At 37.5% G+C, this 22,373-nt stretch overlaps 1 protein-coding gene across 10 annotated transcripts in view; it reads left to right on the plus strand.

Moving 5' to 3' along the window:
• The window catches only part of NRCAM (neuronal cell adhesion molecule), a 325,277-nt gene that overhangs the window by 218,498 nt on the left and 84,406 nt on the right, over nt 1-22,373 (plus strand). For 8 of the 10 annotated variants that reach the window (XM_017889586.1, XM_017889588.1, XM_017889590.1 and 5 more), the window contains exons 1-5: nt 10,954-11,146; nt 12,339-12,461; nt 17,606-17,776; nt 18,283-18,339; nt 20,148-20,259. In XM_017889586.1, the coding sequence (XP_017745075.1) occupies nt 11,008-11,146; nt 12,339-12,461; nt 17,606-17,776; nt 18,283-18,339; nt 20,148-20,259 (602 nt within the window). In that variant the 5' untranslated portion in view covers nt 10,954-11,007. Of the gene's footprint in view, nt 1-4,046; nt 4,259-6,417; nt 6,436-8,800; nt 8,910-10,949; nt 11,147-12,338; nt 12,462-17,605; nt 17,777-18,282; nt 18,340-20,147; nt 20,260-22,373 lie in introns of those variants that run through there. The other 2 variants (XM_017889596.1, XM_017889587.1) reach the window with 2 other exon arrangements.

Raw genomic sequence — 22,373 nt, forward strand, 5'->3', positions numbered from 1 at the left:
AATACAGCAGAATGAAATGGCGAGTAATGCATGGTCTTCGAATTCTGGTAGAGAGCTGATTTTTTAAATTAAAAGAATTTCGTCCTTCATTTGAGAGAAAAAGAAAGATTTTATTTTCTTTCTAAAGACAAGACTTCTTAAGTAAGCAACAGGAGAGCTCTTTCTCTCAGGCTTGATGTGAATCCTTTGTCAAAACTGTCGGGTTTTCTTTTGAAATACATAGTAAGTAATGCAGGGGAATATTTGCTGTGTGGTTTAATATGAATTTGAGGCAAAAGAAATAAGGGAACCTTGAATTGCATTTCTTTTCTAATGATCAAAAGTTTACTAAAGAAGGGATTTTTCCCACTTCTGTTTCACAGGTTCTATAGGTAACATACGAAAAGTTGCTTTGAATGGAGTTAAATTAAATGAGATATGAAAAGGCTTTGCTGTTTATCATTACTCTCAGTCCTTTTAGCAATATATGTGATTTTAAGTATCAGGGTGATCTGTTTTTTAGAAGACGAACCTACCGTTTATCTCATTCAATCATGCTTTAAAATGTCTATGGCAAATATTTTTTGTACATTGTAAGCTATATTGCACTAACATACTCCTTAGCCTTGATTAAAAATCATGCTGCTATTTCAAATTGGGATTTTATTCAATGTAGTATAATTACAGTAACAATTTAGTTTTAGTTCATGATTCTCACTTAATGAAGAGTGACCATCATTTTCCAAGGTAAAGTACAAGGCAGATGGGCTCCTACTGAGTCAAGGCATTGACGTCAATATCGAGAGTGCAAAGCAGTGGTTTTTCTTGGTGCAGTGTGCAGAGTGCATTACACTCATTAAGAGAAAGCTACGTCTTCTGTAGCTCTATTTGATTTTCAGTTTCATTGAGTGCTAGGGACTTAATGATGTCCTTAGGCATTTGGATTTTCACCTATAAGGCCCTACGTCACAGGAGTGGGTGATTTTCCATGGGCAGGAGCCAGAGGATGAGCTGGACCATTGCTTCGTCCTCCTGTAGCAGAACCTACACTAGAGACGATTTGTGGCTAATGGTACAGTCTAACTTAAAACTTCTGAGGAGAACCCTCATCTTCAGTTATCGTAGTTCATGACCTCCCAGCAGTATGAGGATTTATTTACTCATGTCTCTTTAAGTAAGTGCTTTCAATTTTTCTTAAAAATGCATTTTTTTTCTTTATAAAACACTGTGATTTGATATGTAATCGTTTACTCCATGTATACTCTGAAAAAGCATAGAGGTTGATTGATACTTTCTTTTATATGAATTTTTCTAATGATTTTCTCTATATTGGAGGGTGAATAGTTAATGCATCCAGGCAAAATACATGAAGAACTTACAACAGAAATTGTATGTAGCTGTTTAAGATCTTACAGGTGTTACAATTTATTAGTACATCTATTGGAAAGTATATTAGTTCTCCCCCTTTCTGGAGAACTTGGCACTTAAGTCCAATAATCTCCATTAGCATGACACAGAAATCAGACAAATAAACCATTTTCGTTTTCAGAGTCTGACTCTTTTGCTTTATCTTAATATGTATAATATGTAAGATCCGCATGTTTTCGTGCCATTTGTGACATTTATTTTTAACTTCCCTAAAGCTTATGTGAATTGAAAATTAGTGTTTCAACCGAAAACTCATGAGAGACCTAATTACATTTGACTAAATGATCTAGATGTGCTTTGTACCCACAGAAAGATAGTCTAGTTTGTATTTGTTCAGAAATGGTTAAGTGAGCTTCTGTACCTGCGTCTCAATGCTTAATGGACATGAATGTTTTGATATTATAATATGGAAAGACATTTCCTGGCTCTTAAATGAAGCCAATAATATGGATGTTTTATTCACAAAATAATATTTATGTAAGTATAATGTTTATGTTTAGCATCTTCTTTTTTTCTTTTTTTTTTTTTTTGAGATGAGGTCTTGCTCTGTCACCCAGGCTGGAGCATATTGGCACAATCTTGGTTCACTGCAGCCAAGCAATTTTCCCACCTCAGCCTCCCAAGTAGCTGGGATTACAGGCACCCACCATCACGCCTGGCTAATTTTTGCCTTTTTAGTAGAGGCGGAGTTTCACCATGTTAGCCAGGCTGTTCTCAAACTCCTGACCTCAGGTGATCCACCCGCCTCAGCCTCCCAAAGTGCTTGGATTACAGGCGTGACCACAACCGGCCTGGCATATTCTTTTAAAATTTGTTGTGCAAGAAGTGTCCTACTACAATTTTAATCATGTTCAAATCAGAATTTGATTGCTAACAAAATATGTTATTAGGATTATTTCATTTTTGTTTTGACATTTAAGCACTATTCCACACACAGACATGATCATACAACTAATTTGATCATATTAACAAAGATTGGTTTTTAAACCAAGCAGTATAAAAATAAATACAGCCTTGGATAGATCATAGTCAGACTCCAAATGCAACCTCAGCTTCAAAGATTGTAAAGTCTCCTTTTCTTTCCCGTTTTCTCCTTTCATTTATTTTTTTATCCAAATATTTATTTACTACCTACCATGTGCCAGGCACTGTGATGGGCTATGAGGATGCAGTGGGGGATAGGACAGATGCAATCCCTGCCCTGAGGAGAACTGTAGTTTATTGGAAAAGATGGACATCATAAAATATACAATTATACAAATACAAATTACATAAATAATTCAATACTTCAACTTGTGGGAGGTACACCAGTTTATAATAATAACATCCCTCCCACCTTCTTGAGAGAGTCATTGGTCACCCCACCTCTATTCATTAATGAGAGGACATGATTAAATCTATCATTTCAGGTAGGAGTTTGCTGTGGGATGGATATCAATCTTCTATTAATATGTTTGTGCTCATGCTCTCCATTTTGCAATGGACACTTCCAATATGCAAGGCAGGCTGTATTAGGTGGTGGGAGAGGGCTACAAAGATGAGGTGGTGGGAGAGGGCTACAAAAATCCTTGCCTGGAGGAATAGAGAGCATGTATACAATATGTGTACACAGTCTCTTTATTAATATATATCTGCCTATGTATGTGATGTTTAAAGCAAGGAATTTCAGGGAATCAGGGTTGGTGGTAAAATAACTTCTGGTTCGGGTGATCAGCTAATGTTTCCTGGAGGTGACCTTTTAACTGATCTATAAGAAATAAATTGGACTTTGATAAGAAAATATGGTGAATAAAGGCATTCCAGGCAAATGAAATAGAATAATCAAAGACAAGAAGGCAGGAAAATTTGGGGCATATCGAAGGACTGACACAAGAAAGAAAAACAGAAATGAATCATCAAACCAAAAAATGGTTGTATGGAAATAAAAGGAAGTCAGGTTTGTAGGATAAATTAAGCCCAGATCACTGAGGTTTTTAAGTACTTGTTTAAAGATACATTAGACTTTATTTGAGGGATCACATATGGCTACTCCCAATATTTAACCAGAGAAGGCCTTGTAGAAAAAATTAATCAGCACTGTGAAGGAGGGTGACTACAGTGAGGAAGGGCCCGAACTCAGAGCCCAGCTAGGTTCGTTGCTGTAATCTAGGTGGAAGATGGGGAAGACTTGAATGGTCAGTGCTCATCTGGTAAATTAGTGTTTTGGCTTTGAAGCAAATTTACAACAATCCCCTGAACTTTCCCAGAGATAATCTGTAGAATGGAGAAGCCATTAGGCCTCACCTCTAAAGTCACAAAGTGATTGCTTTCTAACCAGCTTAAAAGCCAAGTTTTCCTGATCTGTTGGGAAAGACATGATAGCCTCTGAACACTCGTAATACAAATACCATTTAAAATGGAAAAATCATAAGGATGGTAGACAGATTATGCTTCACATCACTACTGGTATCTCCGAACTGATTTTAGCTGGTTTATGAATAAATGATTATTCCAGTCTTGAGAGTTAAATATTTAAAAATTAACTTTCGTTTAGAGTTCATGTATAATACAGGGCTAGTTCTCTGTGCTGCAGACTTCCGCTCTTCATTTCCTTCTTTTTAATACATTATAATTATTATTCCTACTCTATCCTTTTTCAGTTTCCCGCATGAAAATTACTTAAACGTTGCACACAACGTTTCACAAAATCTTTTGTGAAAGAAGAAAAGGAAATTCAGTGTGTGGGTCTCAGCAGGAGTTAAGCTAATGCAGCTTAAAATAATGCCGAAAAAGAAGCGCTTATCTGCGGGCAGACTGCCCCTGATTCTCTTCCTGTGCCAGATGATTAGTGCACTGGAAGTACCTCTTGATCGTAAGTATTAACATTTTAAAGCTGTTAGGCCCAGGAGTCAAAGCCTCCCAGCATTTATCATCACTCTGAACTGCGTGAATGGAGAAGGTGTCTGTGTGATACTGAAAAGCTAATCAAAATTAATTTGGCTTTTACCTTCAGCACCTGGTGTTTATAAAGATTCAGACTGTAGAAGTGGCCATTGAAACGGTCAGACTCACAATTCCCTCCCTGTCATTCTCCTTCTTCCCCCTCAGGTACCTTTTGTCTGCCCTGCTGGGGATGGCCTGAGAAGGACTGAGTTGTGCAAGCTGCCTGATCTTCCCAACAGGTGGCTCTTTAGAGAAGCAGTCCTGCAAGAAAACTATATGAGTCACTTTAAAATGATTATGGAGACCTCCCCACTCATCCCCTTACCCTTTACCCTTGCCCGTCATATGCTGAGGGTGTTCTGCAAAGATGAGGGAAGACTCCTTCTGCCAACTCCATGCCCCTCGGAATCCCTAAACCACCCCATAATTAATTTCTCTTGATTCAGACAAGGCACATCTCACTTTCCAATTTTGAATCTTAAATATAAGTCTAGAACTAGGAAAAGTATATTATCTAGAGCCTAACAAATATCTTATTTGGTTTAAACAATGTGGTCAAATGCCAAGATGCAACTGCTGAAAATACAAGTAATTTGCAAAAACACTAAAGTGGAGCAAACAACAGCTACTGTATTAGCCCTCCATTTTCCTCGTAGTAGGATATGTACTGTGCTCTCCCTGCTCTGGGTGGCCTGTTTGTGAAAAATAAAGATAATGCTAGGTTCCACCTGGTCACTTTTCCTGCAATGGAAGGCAAAAATTCAAATCTGTACTTCAGAATTGATTTCTCCTTTATCCCTCATCTGGATGAGCTCTTTGAAGCCATTAGCTTCCTGAATAGAATATCTGTTTGGCAAGCTTTCCAAGATGCAAGGAAGATAGCACTTTCCTGGGGCTATTCAATTGTTGGGATGTCATTTTTATTTATTTATTATTATTATTGCCGTAGAGGTTGCAACTGCCAATGGGAAGACATTAGGAAGAGATGTGGTACACTTTGTTGACTTTTTGCTGTGCTTCTATAAAGTACAATAAAATGCAATGCTTTTCTTATTTTTTTTTTTAAATTCATCCAATGATCTTAATTTCAATTTTCAAAAAAAATATACAACTGCTTAAGCCCATTGGAGTGAGAATGCCTAAGTAAGCATTTGCCCTGACAGATACACAGGAGAGAAAGAAAAGCATTTGAGAGAAATGCTTTTGCTCTCTCTCATATTAAATATATTCCTCCTTAATCTGACTGTTCAATCTATCAGTCAGAGGGAAACAGTCACCTCCGGCTAACTCAATTATCACTGCTAATGGAGAAGAGGCATAACCATGATGAAAAGAAAGTCACAGAAAAACCCAGGTGCTCCTGTATTAACCTTTGCAAGTAGTAACGACAGGCAGCACTATGGAATGATTTGAATTGCATGCTAATGTAATTTCTTCCCTGCCCCTATTTCTTACATCCTTTCTCTACTACATGAACACCTCCCTGGTGTGGGCACCAGCAACCCCTGAGTGATTGAAAAATTCTGAAGCAGAAATCTGCTAACAGTCTAAAAAGATAAATTAATAACTTTGGAGATTAACCATAGAAATATAAAAATCTAAAATTAGTGTTGGACTTGGCTTGCATGGAGCATTGTCACTGTAGCAGTGTCCCATTGTTAGGTATTATTACCATATGCATAGTGATGTCTGGGATGATATGACCAGACACTACACAGTATGTGACAACTCAAATTAATTGTAGATTTCAGCTATTTTTCAAATTGAACATAATTACTTGTCCAGCACAACATGTGTGGAATGGAATTCACCACTCCTATTCCTGGAAGAACTCTTTTTGCCTACAGCATTGCTTTTGTTCTTCCATATGTTTATGTGGGAAAGCTGCTGCAAGATTAAAGGAAACCGTTAATGCATATTTCTTCCTCTTGCAACTTCACAACTTCAACCTTCACTATACGGGTTTTCTTAGATCAAATCAAATAGACAAGATGCCCCTTTATCTTCAGAGTTCTAACGTTCTTATTAACATCTGATTTTCTTTAATCCTCTTTGTCGACTTACCTGCTGATATTGATGGGGAAAAAGCAAAACTTCTTGAAGACTGTAAGTGTCCTTCTATAAATTACTAGGCAGTGTGAAAATTTGACCATGTCTTTGCTTTTTGAATTAATACTGTGATTTAAATGCACAATTTCATGTTTTGTGACCTTTGTCTTTCTAAGCATGTGTGTTTACTGTAGCTAAGCATTGTATTTCAATACCAAGAAGCAGTTGTAATGTATTATCTGCATGAATTCTGAAAACTTGGCTGTTACTCTTTCTTTTACCAGTATGCTGCTCTACTAACTTCCAAGCTTTATTCACATCTGATGTAACTCAATGAGAAAATTCTCAAAATTTAAAGAGAATGCTGATCTGTTGTAAAGGCTAATTAATGCTTTCTGGAACAAAGATAGGTCTTTTCGTGTCTTTTAGAAGGTGGGTGCAGGCAAAAGCTTTACACAAGACAGCAGCTATATGCCCTTTTATGCTTCTTGAGCCTTCGTGACTATGTAGACTAGTATTTCTAGGTGCCATCAGTAGACTAACCCAGCGAATTTGAATCTTGTCTTGAAGTGGACAATAGATAAGCAGCTCCCACCTACATGGTTTTTGAGTGGCTTGCTCTATGCAAAACTTTCCACTGCCTTTGACAGTTAGGTGGCATTTATCACCTAGTTTAAAAATAGTCAAATTTCAGGCATTTGATAATTTCCTTTGATGTCAAATTAACCAGAAAAATTATGTAAAATCACTTCTTTTCTTGCTACTGCAAAACATTTGTTAATTAGTAGGTGACCCAAGCACTGTTTAAGGAGGTATATCCAGACAGTAAACTCCTGGCAGTTAGGAGTGGCATCTGAGCCAGCTTTGCTGCAGACCTGTGAATAGAAGCTCTGCCTTTGAAGCCACCAGATTTGCACCTGTGTCACTCCCAGAAAAGCACAAGGAATTGAACTGAGTCACTCCTGAGAATCCCCTCCCCTACTCCCTATGGCCACTATTCCTTGAATGTGGAATTCTAGACTTCCTTCCATTATTCCAAACGCTATATACTCCCAGAGCCTGAAGGATCATTCAAAGGTGAATCTGTTCCAAATAAAATGATTATGATAATAATTTTAAAATGGCTGATGTTATTGAACCATTATAGCATTGGTATATACTAAGAATTTTATAGAAATTATTTTCTTAATCCTGCCAGCTATCCTAGGTGGTAGATACTACTTTTAAACTTTATTTTCCCTCTTAGGAAACTAGGGCTTACAGAAGTTAAGAAATTTGCTTGAAGTCTCACAGCTAGTAAGAAACAAACAGACTAGTGCTCAACAATCAGACCACACTGCTAGTCCGTGTTGGAAACTGACTAGGCTAGAAAATGAGGGTTCTATATGCATGACAGAGGTGGGAAGGGCAGCTGGAAAGGCAAGGAGGGGATGGCATATTCCAAAGGGAAGGGAAACTGACACTGCCCAGTACCCTGCATATAATAGTACACAATAACTGGTAACAGTAATGAGGCTAGCTTTCGATTTGTACTTTAGCTGTTTAAATCTCTGCTTTGTGCCTTCCTAGTCAAGCCATTTTGCTGCCCTGAGTAAGAAAAGAAGAGGTTGTAATAAATTATTCTTTAGTCCCTTCCTGTCATAACACTAGTTGTGATCTCACAAGAAGAAGGACATGGTGATCTTAGAATGACTTGAAGAGCGTTGGTGGTCCCGATATAGCCTTCTTCAGATTAGATTGTTCTGGGTCAGAACAGGTTCCCCACAGGATTTGATAATAAAAGATCAGATAACACTTTGAAGAGCAAATGGAAACACTGTCTCCTAGGACAGAGAACTTCCTCAGTTCCCTTTATCTTCTAAATAAGACTCTTTTATCTTTGTTCCTAATTCACTTACCTCCTGGCTCTGATAAGAGATGTCACATCTCCAATTTAACAGTCTGTTTAATATTAACTTCTCAAATGTATTTGTTCCCAACATATATTGATTTATATGAGCACACACTAATGACCTAAGTCTGTTACTCTTTGGAAAGATGCAAATTTACCTCACAACTTAAATTCCTCTGAAAACATCATTGGAACCAAAGGAATCAAAAGAATTTCTCATTGTTACATCAGAAAAGAAACTATCTTAATATTAGGCTTGTATTGATAATTATTTTCCCAAACTTTTAGTGTGGGAAAATGGACTTTGCAAGTGCACATAGTTACCAAAAGAAAGTTATGCCTTGACTTCGCAGTTTTAGCAGAACTTTAGCAGAAAATCTACTGAAGTATGTGCTGCTACACTAGAAATTACTAAAACACTTGAAGCATATTTAGTCTAAGGTAAGTGATTTTGATACAGGAAAAAATGGCTACTATTATGATTTTAAATGATTTATTTTTTTTACATGTTTTTTTTTTCCTACAATTAAGTGGTACAACCTCCAACCATCACCCAACAGTCTCCAAAAGATTACATTATTGACCCTCGGGAGAATATTGTAATCCAGTGTGAGGCCAAAGGGAAACCGCCCCAAGGTGAGTATGCGTTCTGCTTTGTTATAGTACTGAGAATAAATCAGGAAATCTCTCTGAATAGAGAAATATGTTTGGGAATTTCCATCAAACAAGGCAGACTATGTAGAGCACTTCCTTTTTTAGTTGGATATTTCTCACTGAGACTCACTAGATTGCCCTTTGGTTCATCTATCCCAGCCCATTTCGGCCCTTCAAAGATACTGAAGGCAATTTCTTGGGTCCCACATATCCCTAAAGTCTCACTTGTAGGTGTATTGTTTTGTCTCTCTGCTTAATTAGAGCCCATTTTTTCTTCTTGAAAACCCAGATTATTGCATTTCCATGCCCACACTTTTCTGCAAAATGCTTATAAAGTGGGGAGTTATGGAAAGAGCCTTTTGATTCAGGTTTTGATACTAATGGCCATAAGGCACAGGCAAATCCCTTTTCTCTGGGCTTTAATTTCCTCATCTATAAAGAGGTTGAATTTGATGACTTCCAAGATCTCTGCTGTCTCTATAACAGTTTATAAAATAGTCTTAAATGATTTTCCAAACTTGGCAGAGTTCAGTCATGAGAATTCATGCCATTTGGATCCTGCATAGCATTTTAGATCACTGCAAAGCATTTTAGAGTTGGGAGAGATATTAGAGATAATCCAGTCCAACCAATACATTTTATAGATGGGCAACTGATGCCTGGTAATGCTAAGCAACTTATTCAAGGCCTCACAGTGGATGATCTGTAACTTGTCCAGTCATATATGGGAGTTTTGGAGAGTTGGGTTATTGCTATTAAAATGTAATATGGATTTTAAGTAATAAAGAAGTGAAAGTTTCTGGTTATTTTATTTCCAAGCTTGTCTATTACAGACCTTTTAAATTATCACAAACTGGCCCCTGAGAAAAAAATTAACTGGGACTGAATATGTACTATGTCAAAACTTTCAGCAAAGGTTTGCCTCAAAATAATATATTCGGCTATGTTAATGGAAAACCTCTCTCACAGAAGCCCTGATGTGGTATCCCTTGATGAGGTTTCCTTTCAGTTTCACAATTAATGCCTTCTGTAACTCACTGTAAAACAGGATTTCTCCTCTTCAGCACTATTGATATATGGAGTGGGATAATATTTTGTTTAGGAGATGCAAGTGTCCTGTGCGTTGTAGGATATTTGGCAGCATCCCTGGCCCCTGCCCACAAGATGCCAGTAGCATCCACACCACGACTTCCTGCCCTGGTTGTGACAATGACTGCCATAAAACAAGCAGTGGGAAGGGAAATCCGAGTGACCCTAGAAAACACTGTGACGTTTAGAGATTCGTACCTTTGTATGAGCATGGCCATCACTGATGTGTGACTAGTTGTAAAGTATTTAATTACATGAGGACTGTGACTTTTATGTAAGTCAATCTTTTATAAAATAAAATGGAGAAAGAGGAATCTCAGTTGACAATTGGGCATACCTCCCAAGGGATTCTCAAAATCATCTCTAGAATTAAAATTCCCAACATGTGTTTTATGTAGAGTTACTGTTTTAATAAGCAACATTTAAGACACTCTGGAACTTATATCTCTTAACCTGCTCCCAGCCTACACTTCACAATTTGGTAACTTGAAATTTGTCTGATCAATTTTCATCATATATAAATAGTACTTGCAGAGGTCTTGTCACATTTCAGCCCCAAGCAAATTTTATAGACAGGTTATCAACTCTGTGAACAATGGAGTTTACAGTAAAATGCTAATAAAGCTCTAAGAGAGTGTACCTGGGAGACCTGCTCCTTCTATTTTCTTAGAAAATGACAGGCAATTTGTGTGCATGATTTCTTTATTGAGTCAAATGTGGGCTAGTTCTACAGAAGACAGGTACCTTAAAAGTATAGCCTGCCCTTTTTTTCCAGGTCATGATTCAATGAAACATTTTAGATATGAGGGCTTATTGCTCTTACTGAATATTAAAATCTAGTAATTATTTCTAGAAACCCATAAAACTGCTAGAAATTTGTTAAAGTAATCCCATTTTCTGGACCATTAATACACTTAACCCTTTGTGTGTTGGGCAGCTTTTCCTGGACCCGTAATGGGACTCATTTTGACATCGATAAAGACCCTCTGGTCACCATGAAGCCTGGCACAGGAACACTCATAATTAACATCATGAGCGAAGGGAAAGCCGAGACCTACGAAGGAGTCTATCAGTGTACAGCAAGGAATGAACGTGGAGCTGCAATTTCTAATAACATTGTCGTCCGCCCATCCCGTAAGTGGAAACTTGTCAACCAACATGATCCTTTTAAAGTATTGCTCCAAGACTCAGCTTCTGTGACATCGTCCAGATACTCTTCAAGAAAGCAGTGGAATTGCTTCCAATATTCTGACTTTGTTTTGCATGAAAATTATCGCTTCTTTCCACCTTACCCTGAGAAACTCCTTAGCCTAATGCTTTACCAATCCAATGTATCTTTTATACAAGTCCTGTGTAAGACACCGGGGTTTAAAAAAAAAAAAAAGGTGTTTCTTCCCCGAGTTCATCTAATTATTTATTTCTCATGTATCTCCTGTAAAAGTGAAATTCCTACAGCCAAATGGAAATAAATTCAGTATGATATGGGTGACCAAGGTCTAAATGCTATTTCTTTAATCATTTCTGTTTCAAAATTTTACTGGAAGTGGAGTGTCCTCACTACCTTGATATGATTAAGGCTCTTTTTGCAATGGTTGGTTGGTACCAAAATCCTCTCAAAAACCTTAAGAGCATATATTTAAATAACAGTCACATTTTTCAGTTCTGGTTCTTTAAAAAGAAATTATTACATGTATAAAACATGGTCATTGTAGAAAAACTAATTATAAATAAACAAAAAAGAAATTTTAAAACTGTTCATGAATCCTTCCATTCAAGGAAATAACTACTGCTCAAATATTCTTTTTATTTTTTCCTAGGCAGATATGTATATATGTGTTTAAAACCAGCTCATTTTCTGAAATACTATCTTACAACCTTTTCTGACTTTTTGACATATCATATATATTCCCATAGCGATCTTATAAATAAGTGTACTTATATAATACTCTATGGTATTCAAAAGTGTAGATGTATAATTCTTTATTTAACAAATCTTTTTACATTTAAGTGTTTTCCATTCTTTTGTGAAGAACATGCTTGTGTCAAAACTATTTGTCTTCCTGATGATATATTTAGTATAAATTCTCAGCTGTGGAATCACTGACTGAGAATTTATACTATCAGTGGCAATTCATCAGAATTGACATTTTTTTTAATTTTTACTTTTTTTCTTTTAACATTGTATTTAAAAATATTTTCTCATTAATTTAGCATACATAAATTACAAATTATTTCTCTAAAAATTCAATTTGCCTTTATTTGTAGTGCTTTCTTTTTATTCTTTTCAATGTGGAAATAACTGAGAAGTTTTTTTTTTATTTAATAGGATCACCATTGTGGACCAAAGAAAAGCTTGAACCAATCACACTTCAAAGTGGTCAATCTTTAGTACTTCCCTGCAGACCCCCAATTGGATTACCACCACCCATAATATTTTGGATGGATAATTGTAAGTTTTGATAATATGAACTTTCTTTCTTTAAAGGTCTTAGGATTGTTTACAGTTATAATACATTATCACCTCTTGTGATTCATAAAATGTTTTAGAGATGCTCAGGAAAATAACTGCTCCTCAAAATAAAATAACATATCATCTCATTCACTCACTCAATTTTACTGAACATTTACTATGTACCTTGCTTATATTCTTTGCAGTGGGAGGAGATGGGAGTGGGGAAGGAGGCAGATGATAAATGCAATAAGTACATTAGAAAATCTATGTTTGTTAGCAATAAGTTCTATGAAAAAAAAAGGCAGAGTTTTGAGCAGAGACTTTAATGAAATGAGAGAGCAAGCCATGCCCCTAAATATCTGAGTAGAAAGGGAACACTAGTGCTAGCCCCTAAGGAAGGAGCATCCCTGCCATGTGTAAAAAGAAAAGCAAAGAGGCCAAGGGGGCCAGACTGAAGGAGCCGAGGGGGAAGGTGATAGACAAGGTAAGAAAGATCACAGGGACTCAATGGAAAGGACTTTGTCTTTAGCTTGGAATGAAGTAGTGAAATCTTGAAGGAGTGACTTTATCTGAAATAAGTAGTAACAATATCCCTTCAGTTGATGTGTAGAGAATATAGTAGACGAAAGAGAGAGTAGAGAGACTGTTGGGGCCACTGCTGTAATCTAGATGAAATTTTTTGGTGATTTGGACTTGAGAGGTAGCAGTAGAATGGGTAAGAAATGGCAAGATTCTGGATACATTTTGAGGGTCAATCCTCCAGGATTTACTGGGGCAGAGGTTGGAGCATGAGAGAGAGGAATCAAGCATAACTACCTTTGGAGATTGAACAACTCCAAAATGATAAAATGGAATTGCCATATCCAGAAACCCATGGCGGGGAGGAAATCAGGCTGTTGGGGATATGTTATGTTTCTGTTTGTTTTTTTAATCCCAAAAATAGCTAATAGTTATCGGGCCTTTACCAAGTGTCAGGCCTTTTACTGAGGGCTTAACATGGGTTATTTCATTAATTTTTACAGCAACCCTATGAGGCACGTCCAATTATTTTTTCCACTTTCCAGATAAGGAAACAAGGCAGAGATAATGAAGCCATTCATTAGTCAAACTTGTCTACCCCTGTTTCTGTCCTCGAGGGCATGTTTGTTGCTCTGCCTCTTCCACCCTCCAAAATTTCCTGTGCTAATAGGTCAGCATGTTACCTTAGAGGGAGCACATGGTTCTGCTTGGAGACTGAGAAACCAGAGTTTGGGATGTGAGAGGCCTCTAAGATATTTCATGGCAAGACACCAGCAAGAGTCAGAGATACCTGAGTCAAAAGGAAGATTCCAGGCTATGATCAGCAATGTTTGAATTCTTAGTGCATAAGTGCTGCCTAGAGGCCTGGGCTAGATGAGAGGATCTGGGGAGCAGGAGAGCAGAATCTGGGAGACTGAGACCAGGAGCCCTCCAGAGGTGAAGAACTCACGGAGAAATCAGCAAAGCAGATGAGAAGAAGCAGTCACTGAAGGAAAAAAGGAACAAAGAGAGTGGTGTCCCCAGGAACAAGGTGAAGAATGTGTGTCAAAAAGATGGACTAACCAGGCAGGGTGGCTCACACTGTAATCCCAGCTAATCGAGAGGCTGGGATGGGAGGATTGCTTCAGCTCAGGAGTTCAGGGCTGCAGGGAGCTACAACCACATCACTGCAGTTCAGCCTCAGCAGCAGAATGAGACACCATCCCTAAAATAAACAATGATAATAATTTTAGAAAATATTTTTGAAAGACATAATAATCAGCTATTTCAAATGCTCCTGAGAGATCAGATAATATGAGAACTAAAAAATGACTACTGAATTTGACAACTTGGAGGTTCCTGGTAACCCTGCTAAGAGTCTTTTAGGTGGAATGGTGGGAATGAATTAAAAGTATCTGTAGGAAATACAGTGACCTGATTGCCTGTGCACTCACAAGACATATATATTACGAAAGAGAAAATTTGGCTCTAACATTTAATCTGCATTTTTAATTTTTTTAATTTAATTTTTTTTTATTTTACTTTAAGTTCGGGGATGCATTTGGCTCCTCCTATATGAAAGCACTCAGAGGAAGTAAAGTAATGCAAAGAAATAAAAAACAAAAGGCCGGGCACGTGGGGCTGCCTCAAGACCAAGGCAGTTTGCTAACACGGGCACTGGCTCTCGGCTCAAGCGCCTGTAATCCCAGCACGGTAATTGGGAGGGCCACTACGGCAGGAAGGTAGATATCACTGGGAGTAGGTTCACCGTATTGGGTGGAATCGAAGCCGGATCTTGCACCATGTGTGAAAACAGGTGACATGAAAGCCAATATGGGTCTCTACAACTAAACATCAACATAAAAATTAGCGAGCGCGTGGTGGCGGTGCGCAAAGATGATTGGAAGTCCTCTTTCTGAGAAACATTGCATTGCCATGCCTGATTGTTATGACACGACTCGGAGTCACCTGAGGCAGAAGAATGGCGTGAACCCGGGAGCACGGGAGTGGAAGCGATTGCAGTAGCTGAGATCTACCGCCACTGCCTCCAGACCCGCACCGAGCGCGAGACTCGCATCTCAAAAAAAAAAGAAATAAAAACAATATTAACTAAGTATCAGTTTTACAGATATCTATTTTAAGTGATGTATGGCTTTAAGAATAGTGCTCTCCAAATGCCACTGCCAAAATAAGGCTCAATATTTGGTACTTGGTTCTTACTCAGAAATAATGACCTTTTTGCTTAATAAAGAGACATATCACATGTAAACTCTCAGAGTCATCTGAATATATAACTAATTTTTCCCCACATTATATAGCTAGATATTCCACTCACATTCATTCTAGGCTGTTGGTGAAGCATCTGACCTTTCAAATGAAATTGCACCTGCAATATGAGAAAAAAATTAGATCCATATAGCATACTTCTTGCAAGATGACATTAAATTATTCCTATCTGCATACATTTTTTTTCAAGTGCAATACAAAATGCCACCACCCTCATGAAGTCCCATTGCCTAACATTTGGTCTGCCAACACCCTTCAATTTATTATTTTATTACTACAGCAGGAGAAACAGAGGACAAGAAATGTATTTTTGTCTTTAACTCTTTGTTAAACAAAATGTACCTGATTCTTCTGAGTTTTGTTTTGTTTTGTTTTGTTTTGTTTTGTTTTGTTTTGTTTTGTTTTGTTTTTGAGATGGAGTCTCTGTCACCCAGGCTAGAGAGCAGTGGCGCAATCTCAGCTCACTGCAGCCTCGGCCTCCCAGGTTCAGGTGATTCTCCTGCCTCAGCCTCCTGAGTAGCTGGGATTACAGGTGCACACCACCACGCTCGGCTGATTTTCATATTTTTGGTAGAGACAGGGTTTCGCCATGTTGGCCAGACTGGTCTCGAACTCCTGACCTCAGGTGATCCACCCACCTTAGCCTCCCAAAGTGCTGGGATTACAGACACGAGCCACCAGGCTGGGCTTGAGTTATTGTTAAAACAGTCCTTTTCCTGGGACTTAATGGCTTAAAACCATAAATTTGCAACCACCAACCAAACCCCCATCTTGACCAGTAATTTGGTTAACATGATGAACTGGTGTTCTTTCTTTGAAGCTCTGCCTCCACATTTTCCTGCCTTTTTCTGCCTGAGGGAGCTCCAGACTTTTAACTATAATTTTGCATTTCGTGAAATGTTAGATCAAGCACCTGCTACAGGAGGAGCAGACCTGCTTCACTCACACTGGAAAAACCCTGCCAGGAGACAGAGTGGCCTGAGGCCACTGGGATGTGAGACTTTTTTCAGTTCTATCACCTCAGAGCTGAAGAACTCTCACAGTTAAGGCTCTGTGGGCTAAGGAGCTTCAGAATGTCCATTAGCTGGCTAAGTGTGAACTCACACCCAGATCGGTTGTTCCACCTCCCTGCATCCTTCATACACTTAGAAAATCTTCCCTGCAAATAAGTTCTGATACTATTGCACAGTAGGGTGACTGTGGCTAACAGTAATGCATTGTATATTTCAGATAGCTAGAAGAGAGGATTTTGAATGTTCTCACAACAAAGAAATGGTAACTGTCTAAGGTGATGGATATGCTAATTACCATGATTTGATCATTACACAATGTATATGTGTATTGAAATATCACATCGTACCCCACAAATATGTACAGTTTATTATGTGTCCATAAAAGAGAAAGAAAATCCTCCTGCCTGAGGCAAGATAGTTCCTTAAATGGACCTTAGGGGAAGTGCTAATAAATTATTATGCTTGACACTGGGAAGTCAGAGTGCTGATGGTTACTCACTTAATCCTTCAATGCACATTTAAAGGAGCCCCATGAAAAGCCAGGCACTGTTCCAGTGGACAAAGCAGATGAAAGTGTCCACTGTCCTGGAGCTTAAATTCTAGTGCAGGAAACAGGCAATAAGTCGTGTGTATGATGAGTAAATTATGTAGTATGCCAGAAGGTGATAAGTAATTCAGAAAAGCATTGTAGAGGAGGTGGAGGAACTGGGCTTAGGAAGCTTGTGAGGGGCAGGTTGCAGCATTAAATAAATAGTGTCATCATCACACCCAGTTACTGTCAGCTGGCCATTTGCTGCTTGATTCTTCAACTGGATGATGAGCTCAGACAGGTCTGGGACTCTGGCATGCCCAGTGCCTAACACGGGACCCAGCTCACCATTAGATGCTCTCCAAGTATTGAGTTTCTGAATGTTGTGTGTAGATGCAACCCATGTTAACAATTTTAGAAGCTTCCTTAATGATTTTCTAAGATATGTGTGTATGTGTACTTCACAGTTGGGGACTCATTTAGATATTAGGAAAAGTCACACCAACTTTTTGTAAAACATATTTTGTTTACATTTGCTTAATAAAACATTTCACTGTATAATCTCACTTCTGACCCCACCCCAGAGAAGTTACTGTCAGGGAAGTAGAGTTAAGAGTTTTAGTGTGTTAGGTTTTTTTTTTTGTTTGTTTGTTTGTTTTTTTAACAGTTATTTGCTTTTACCCAAAGAGCTATATAGAGAAAAAAAATATTCAAATGAAGTTCACAGACCTATTAGTAGATACATGTATCTTGCTAATTTGGAGGGTAGCCACTTTATGATGGAATAATCTGGATATCTCTCTGCCTTTCTCCAGCCTTTCAAAGACTTCCACAAAGTGAGAGAGTTTCTCAAGGTCTGAATGGGGACCTTTATTTTTCCAATGTCCTCCCAGAGGACACCCGCGAAGACTATATCTGTTATGCCAGATTTAATCATACTCAAACCATACAGCAGAAGCAACCTATTTCTGTGAAGGTGATTTCAGGTAAGAGTTCAGCTTCCTGAATCTGCCCTTCAATACATTTACAAATATGTGCAAAATATAGAAACTATTATATACTACTGACTTTGAAGTAAACAGGTTCATTATCAGGAAACCTCCCATGAATGCTCACTAAAGTGCTGGCATATGTGTTATAAAGATTGTGCATACCCTAAATACTGGATTTTACATTTCTTGCTTTTATTGTCATGACTGGTTCCGTGATCACCTTCTGAACTACCTGGTGTTCTGAGCATTTGTGTGTGCTTTATGCTCCACAGTGCCTCTTATTGGCAGTCCTGCAGCTTAAGTTAAATGTCTGCATATTCCTGGTTGGGGGTGGCTGAGTAAATTAATGAGTTAGTCATGTACAATGTAAAGCACTGTTTTTACTTGATAGGAATGGCACTCGGTCAGGATAGCTGCATACGTTTGCTTTTATTGCCCAATACTTTTTGACCCTTCTCCCCTACTTTTGTGCCCTCTTCATAATATTCTGTTTATTTCAGTGGATGAATTGAATGACACTATAGCTGCTAATTTGAGTGACACTGAGTTTTATGGTGGTGAGTTATGGTGATTGTAACTGATATTCTCTCCTTCATTGTAGAATTTAGTTCACTAACTTCACCTCCATGGCTATTTAACCTTATTTCTTTATGAGATTTCTAGTTATATGTTTAATACCATAGTATAAATGTATGTTTCTTATGAAATTTACCTATAAACTTTGAAGCATGCCACTAGAGCATTTTCCATGATGTATGTGTAATAATGAAACCTGTTGTAACTGTTTGCGTGTAAAGAACCATTTCACTGATTTGGAAAAACCTTTCACGTACGTTCAGAATTATGTTTTCCATGTTTTGTTCTGTTCCTAACTTTTCTTGTGAACTAAGTAAGAGTTGGCAGGGTGCATTAACTTGCTAGAATACTGACTCATCAAAAACTTTTAGCAACTAACATTAAGTGGATTTCATAGTAAATCATCCCATTTCTCATCTGTTTTCATGTGACATTGTCAATATAATTAGTAATAGCATTTCTTTCTTAGTTTTGTTTAAAAGCAAGTCAAACCCAGTCACTGTCTTCAGTGGAAGTAATCTTTTTAAAAATAGAGCATTTAACTTCATTATTGTAGATAGAAATGAATTTGATTTCCTTAAGGGAAATGTTCTCAAGTAGAGTCTATGAATGAAATAATGGGTTTTGGATAAAGGGTCCTCTTAATTATCCATAAGGCAGAATTTCTGCTGTATTAATTTTTCACCCTTGAGATATAAGTAAAAAACATTAAGGTCTCATCAGTGACCAAGATAGACACTCCACAACTGCTGCTTTCTTTTATTTTATTTGAATATACTCCTGAAAAATATGGGCCCCAAGACCATTCCCAAAGTGATTTTAGAGGAGTAAGTTTCCCCCCTACAGTCTCTAAATTCTTAGGAAAACTAATTTTTCTCAAGTAATACCTCTTCTGGCATTGAATTTTTTCTTCTGATAAATGAGAATGATTCATAATATATTTCCTTTTCATTAAATTTTTATAAGCGTCAGGTAGATAATGCGTTAAAGAGTTGAAAACCTTCAATGGCTATAGAACCTTAAGATGATGTAATTTCTGCTCCAAGTTTTTCTAAGAAAACTTCAGAAGACATGGCTATGTCTTGGAAAGGCCTCCACAAAAAAGAAGATGGCCTGTATAACTATCCCTAAGATCTTTGACTTAGACCCTCTTTATTTTTTTATTGAGGAAAACGATTTCCATTTATTTAACTCCATCATTATTCTTCATTTGTGGCATAATATTTGCAAGACCTCTGTCAGTAACTCTCTACTTTTGTTTTCCATAACCCTTGCAGTTTGAGGATGTTAATATGATTAATCAGTAGTATTGGCTATAATGTTGTCCCCACTGTAAACAAGAATACCCCTTCTATAACCATATCTTTCTAAAAACCTAACATCTTCCAGAAGATAGACAGTTAATTTTTGCTTTGACCTAAGCACTAATCCTAAGAGAAATGTAGTTCAATAACATGATTTCCTCTCCATGTCAACATTTTGAAAATTTTCTAACCCACAGAAAATTTGTAAAAACCTAACCCAAATTAAGGAAATATACAAAAGGAAAACAGTCCTTATTATTAGTGCTTATGCAACCAAGGTTGTTTCTGTTCCTGGGTAACTTGAGTAAGTGTAAGTGATGACTACTTATAACGCAGAGAGTGTGTATGTGTAGCTTAACAAATTTCACAATTAATGTTAAATAGCTTAAAAGGGGATTGGAATTTTAGACAGCTTTTTTGACAATGAAGTGTTTATAGAAATACATATTATAAGTTGTAATGCATATTGATTTTCTTGTTTGCAGCTAAATCAAGTAGAGAGAGGCCACCAACATTTTTAACTCCAGAAGGCAATGCAAGTAACAAAGAGGAATTAAGGGGAAATGTGCTTTCACTGGAGTGCATTGCAGAAGGACTGTGAGTTCACACTTTCTGTCCTGAAATACATTTCTTATAAATATATAGTAGGTTGGTAGAGAGGTGTTAGTAATATCATAGGAGGAGTCACTGTCTTCTACTAATTCTACCAAGCATCAATAAAAATTTGGTAATTATTTCCAAAATAGGCATATGAATCTTGTATTGTTGTTAAAATATTTTGTTAATGTAATAGTAATCATATTGAAATAAGTATCAGTAATCACTTTATGATTGTTGAAATATTATCTCATATTATTGTTTAAATATTTTGTTAATGTAGTAGTGTTATCTTAAAATAAGTATCAGTAATCACCTTGTGACTGCTATGATTATAATTAGAGGACATTATTTTGCTAGTTTGTAACCAACCACCTCAAATTTCTTTAAAAATAATAGCTGTTTATTACTGATCACTTGTCGAGAGGTCTACAGAGCAGTTGTCCTCTAACCAGCTGGGTTGGGCTAATTTCAGTTAAGCATGATCATGAATCTGCTAGGTGGCTCACCAGCGGGTCCACTGCCCTTGGGGTCTGCCGGCTATTAGCTGGGGCATCTGAGTTGATGGCCTAAGTTGCTAACATCTCTCTTGCAGTCTTGTCCTGGCTTATTCTCCTAACAACAGACAACATGCACAGGGCCTGCCTCTTAAATCCTAGCCTCAGAACTGGCACGCTGTCCTTTCACCTACTTCCTATTGGCAGGTCACAAGGCCAAGCCTAGATTCTTTGAAATAACTCATCTGTGAACACTTCAAAATTGAAGCCACCCCAGAACTGACATGCCTTTAACAGGAGTTACAGGGAGGCCTCGCCCAGGTACAGAAGCAACTGTGATGTTAGCTCTAGCTCTCTGTTACAAGGAATTTCTGGATAGTCCCTGTCTTCTGCCTGACACAGAGCAAGCACCATTGGTATGGGCGCATCTGCTGAAAACCTGGAATAGAATCTCAGAAACATGCTGCCCTTACATATGATTCCTGCTGTCCTTGACAGGCAACTCATTGGTCTCACATTCCTTCCTGAATCAAGGAAAACTTGACTTCAGGAGGCACATGGAGGCCTCTGCTGGCCGAGGCAGGAAATCACACTATGCATTACTCAGCTCTGCCAGCTACAGAAAACCAGCAAAACCCCCTTTTAAAGATATGTTAAAACCCTATCTCTTCTGCTAGAATTAAGAAAAAAAAAATCCTCCCAATTTCCATCGTTATGGTGTAAGAGAGTGGCATAATCTGCCAGCCTCCAACTTTTGGGAGCAGAAGATACCTATTCTCACAAGTTAATGACTTCTTTTCCCACAAATGACATATTTCATACAAAAAACTAAAATATGGTTGGTATTTGGAAATTTCACAATACTCCCAAAAGAATTTTTAAAACTTTAGAGTGTTGTAAAACCAAGATTGGGACTCTATCACTTATAAACCAACCATCAGACTTACAAAATCAAAATATTTCTAATTCCTGACAATGACTCAGTACAGTAGCTGGCCTCCAAAACAATTCATGGCTTTTTCATAATTTCAAACTATGAAACTATGCTTCCATCTCCTTCTTACCTTCATATCATCTAAGATGCAGATTAGTCTGACTATGAGGAAATATCAATTGTTATCAGATTCCACATGTATATAGTTTTTCAAAATCTACTTATTTTTATATTTACAGCATGTTTTAATTTTAGAAGCTATTTCATCAGATACATATGCTCAGTTTATTTCTTACTCAACCAAATAAACCAAACCAATATTATAATCAATTAATCCCACTTGCATTTCTTTTTTTTTTTTTTTTTTTTTTTTTTTTTTTGCTTGAACCATAATTTATTATTTCTCATGGTTCCATGTGATGACTGGGCTAAGCTTTTTTTTAATTATTTTTTTATTTTCCATAGGTTATTGGGGTACGGGCGGTGTTTGGTTACATGAGTAAGTTATTTAGTGGTGATTTGTGAGATTTTGGTGCACCCATCACACTATTTTTGGTAGTCTTTTATCCCTCAACCCCCTCCCACCCTTCCCCCAAAGTCCCCAAAGTCCATTGTATTATTCTTATGCCTGTGTGTCCTAACAGCTTAGCTCCCACGTATCAGCGAGAACATACGGTGTTTGG

The sequence above is a fragment of the Rhinopithecus bieti genome, unplaced genomic scaffold (assembly GCF_001698545.2).
Source record: "Rhinopithecus bieti isolate Rb0 unplaced genomic scaffold, ASM169854v2 scaffold_18688, whole genome shotgun sequence".
Classification (NCBI taxonomy): domain Eukaryota; kingdom Metazoa; phylum Chordata; class Mammalia; order Primates; family Cercopithecidae; genus Rhinopithecus; species Rhinopithecus bieti.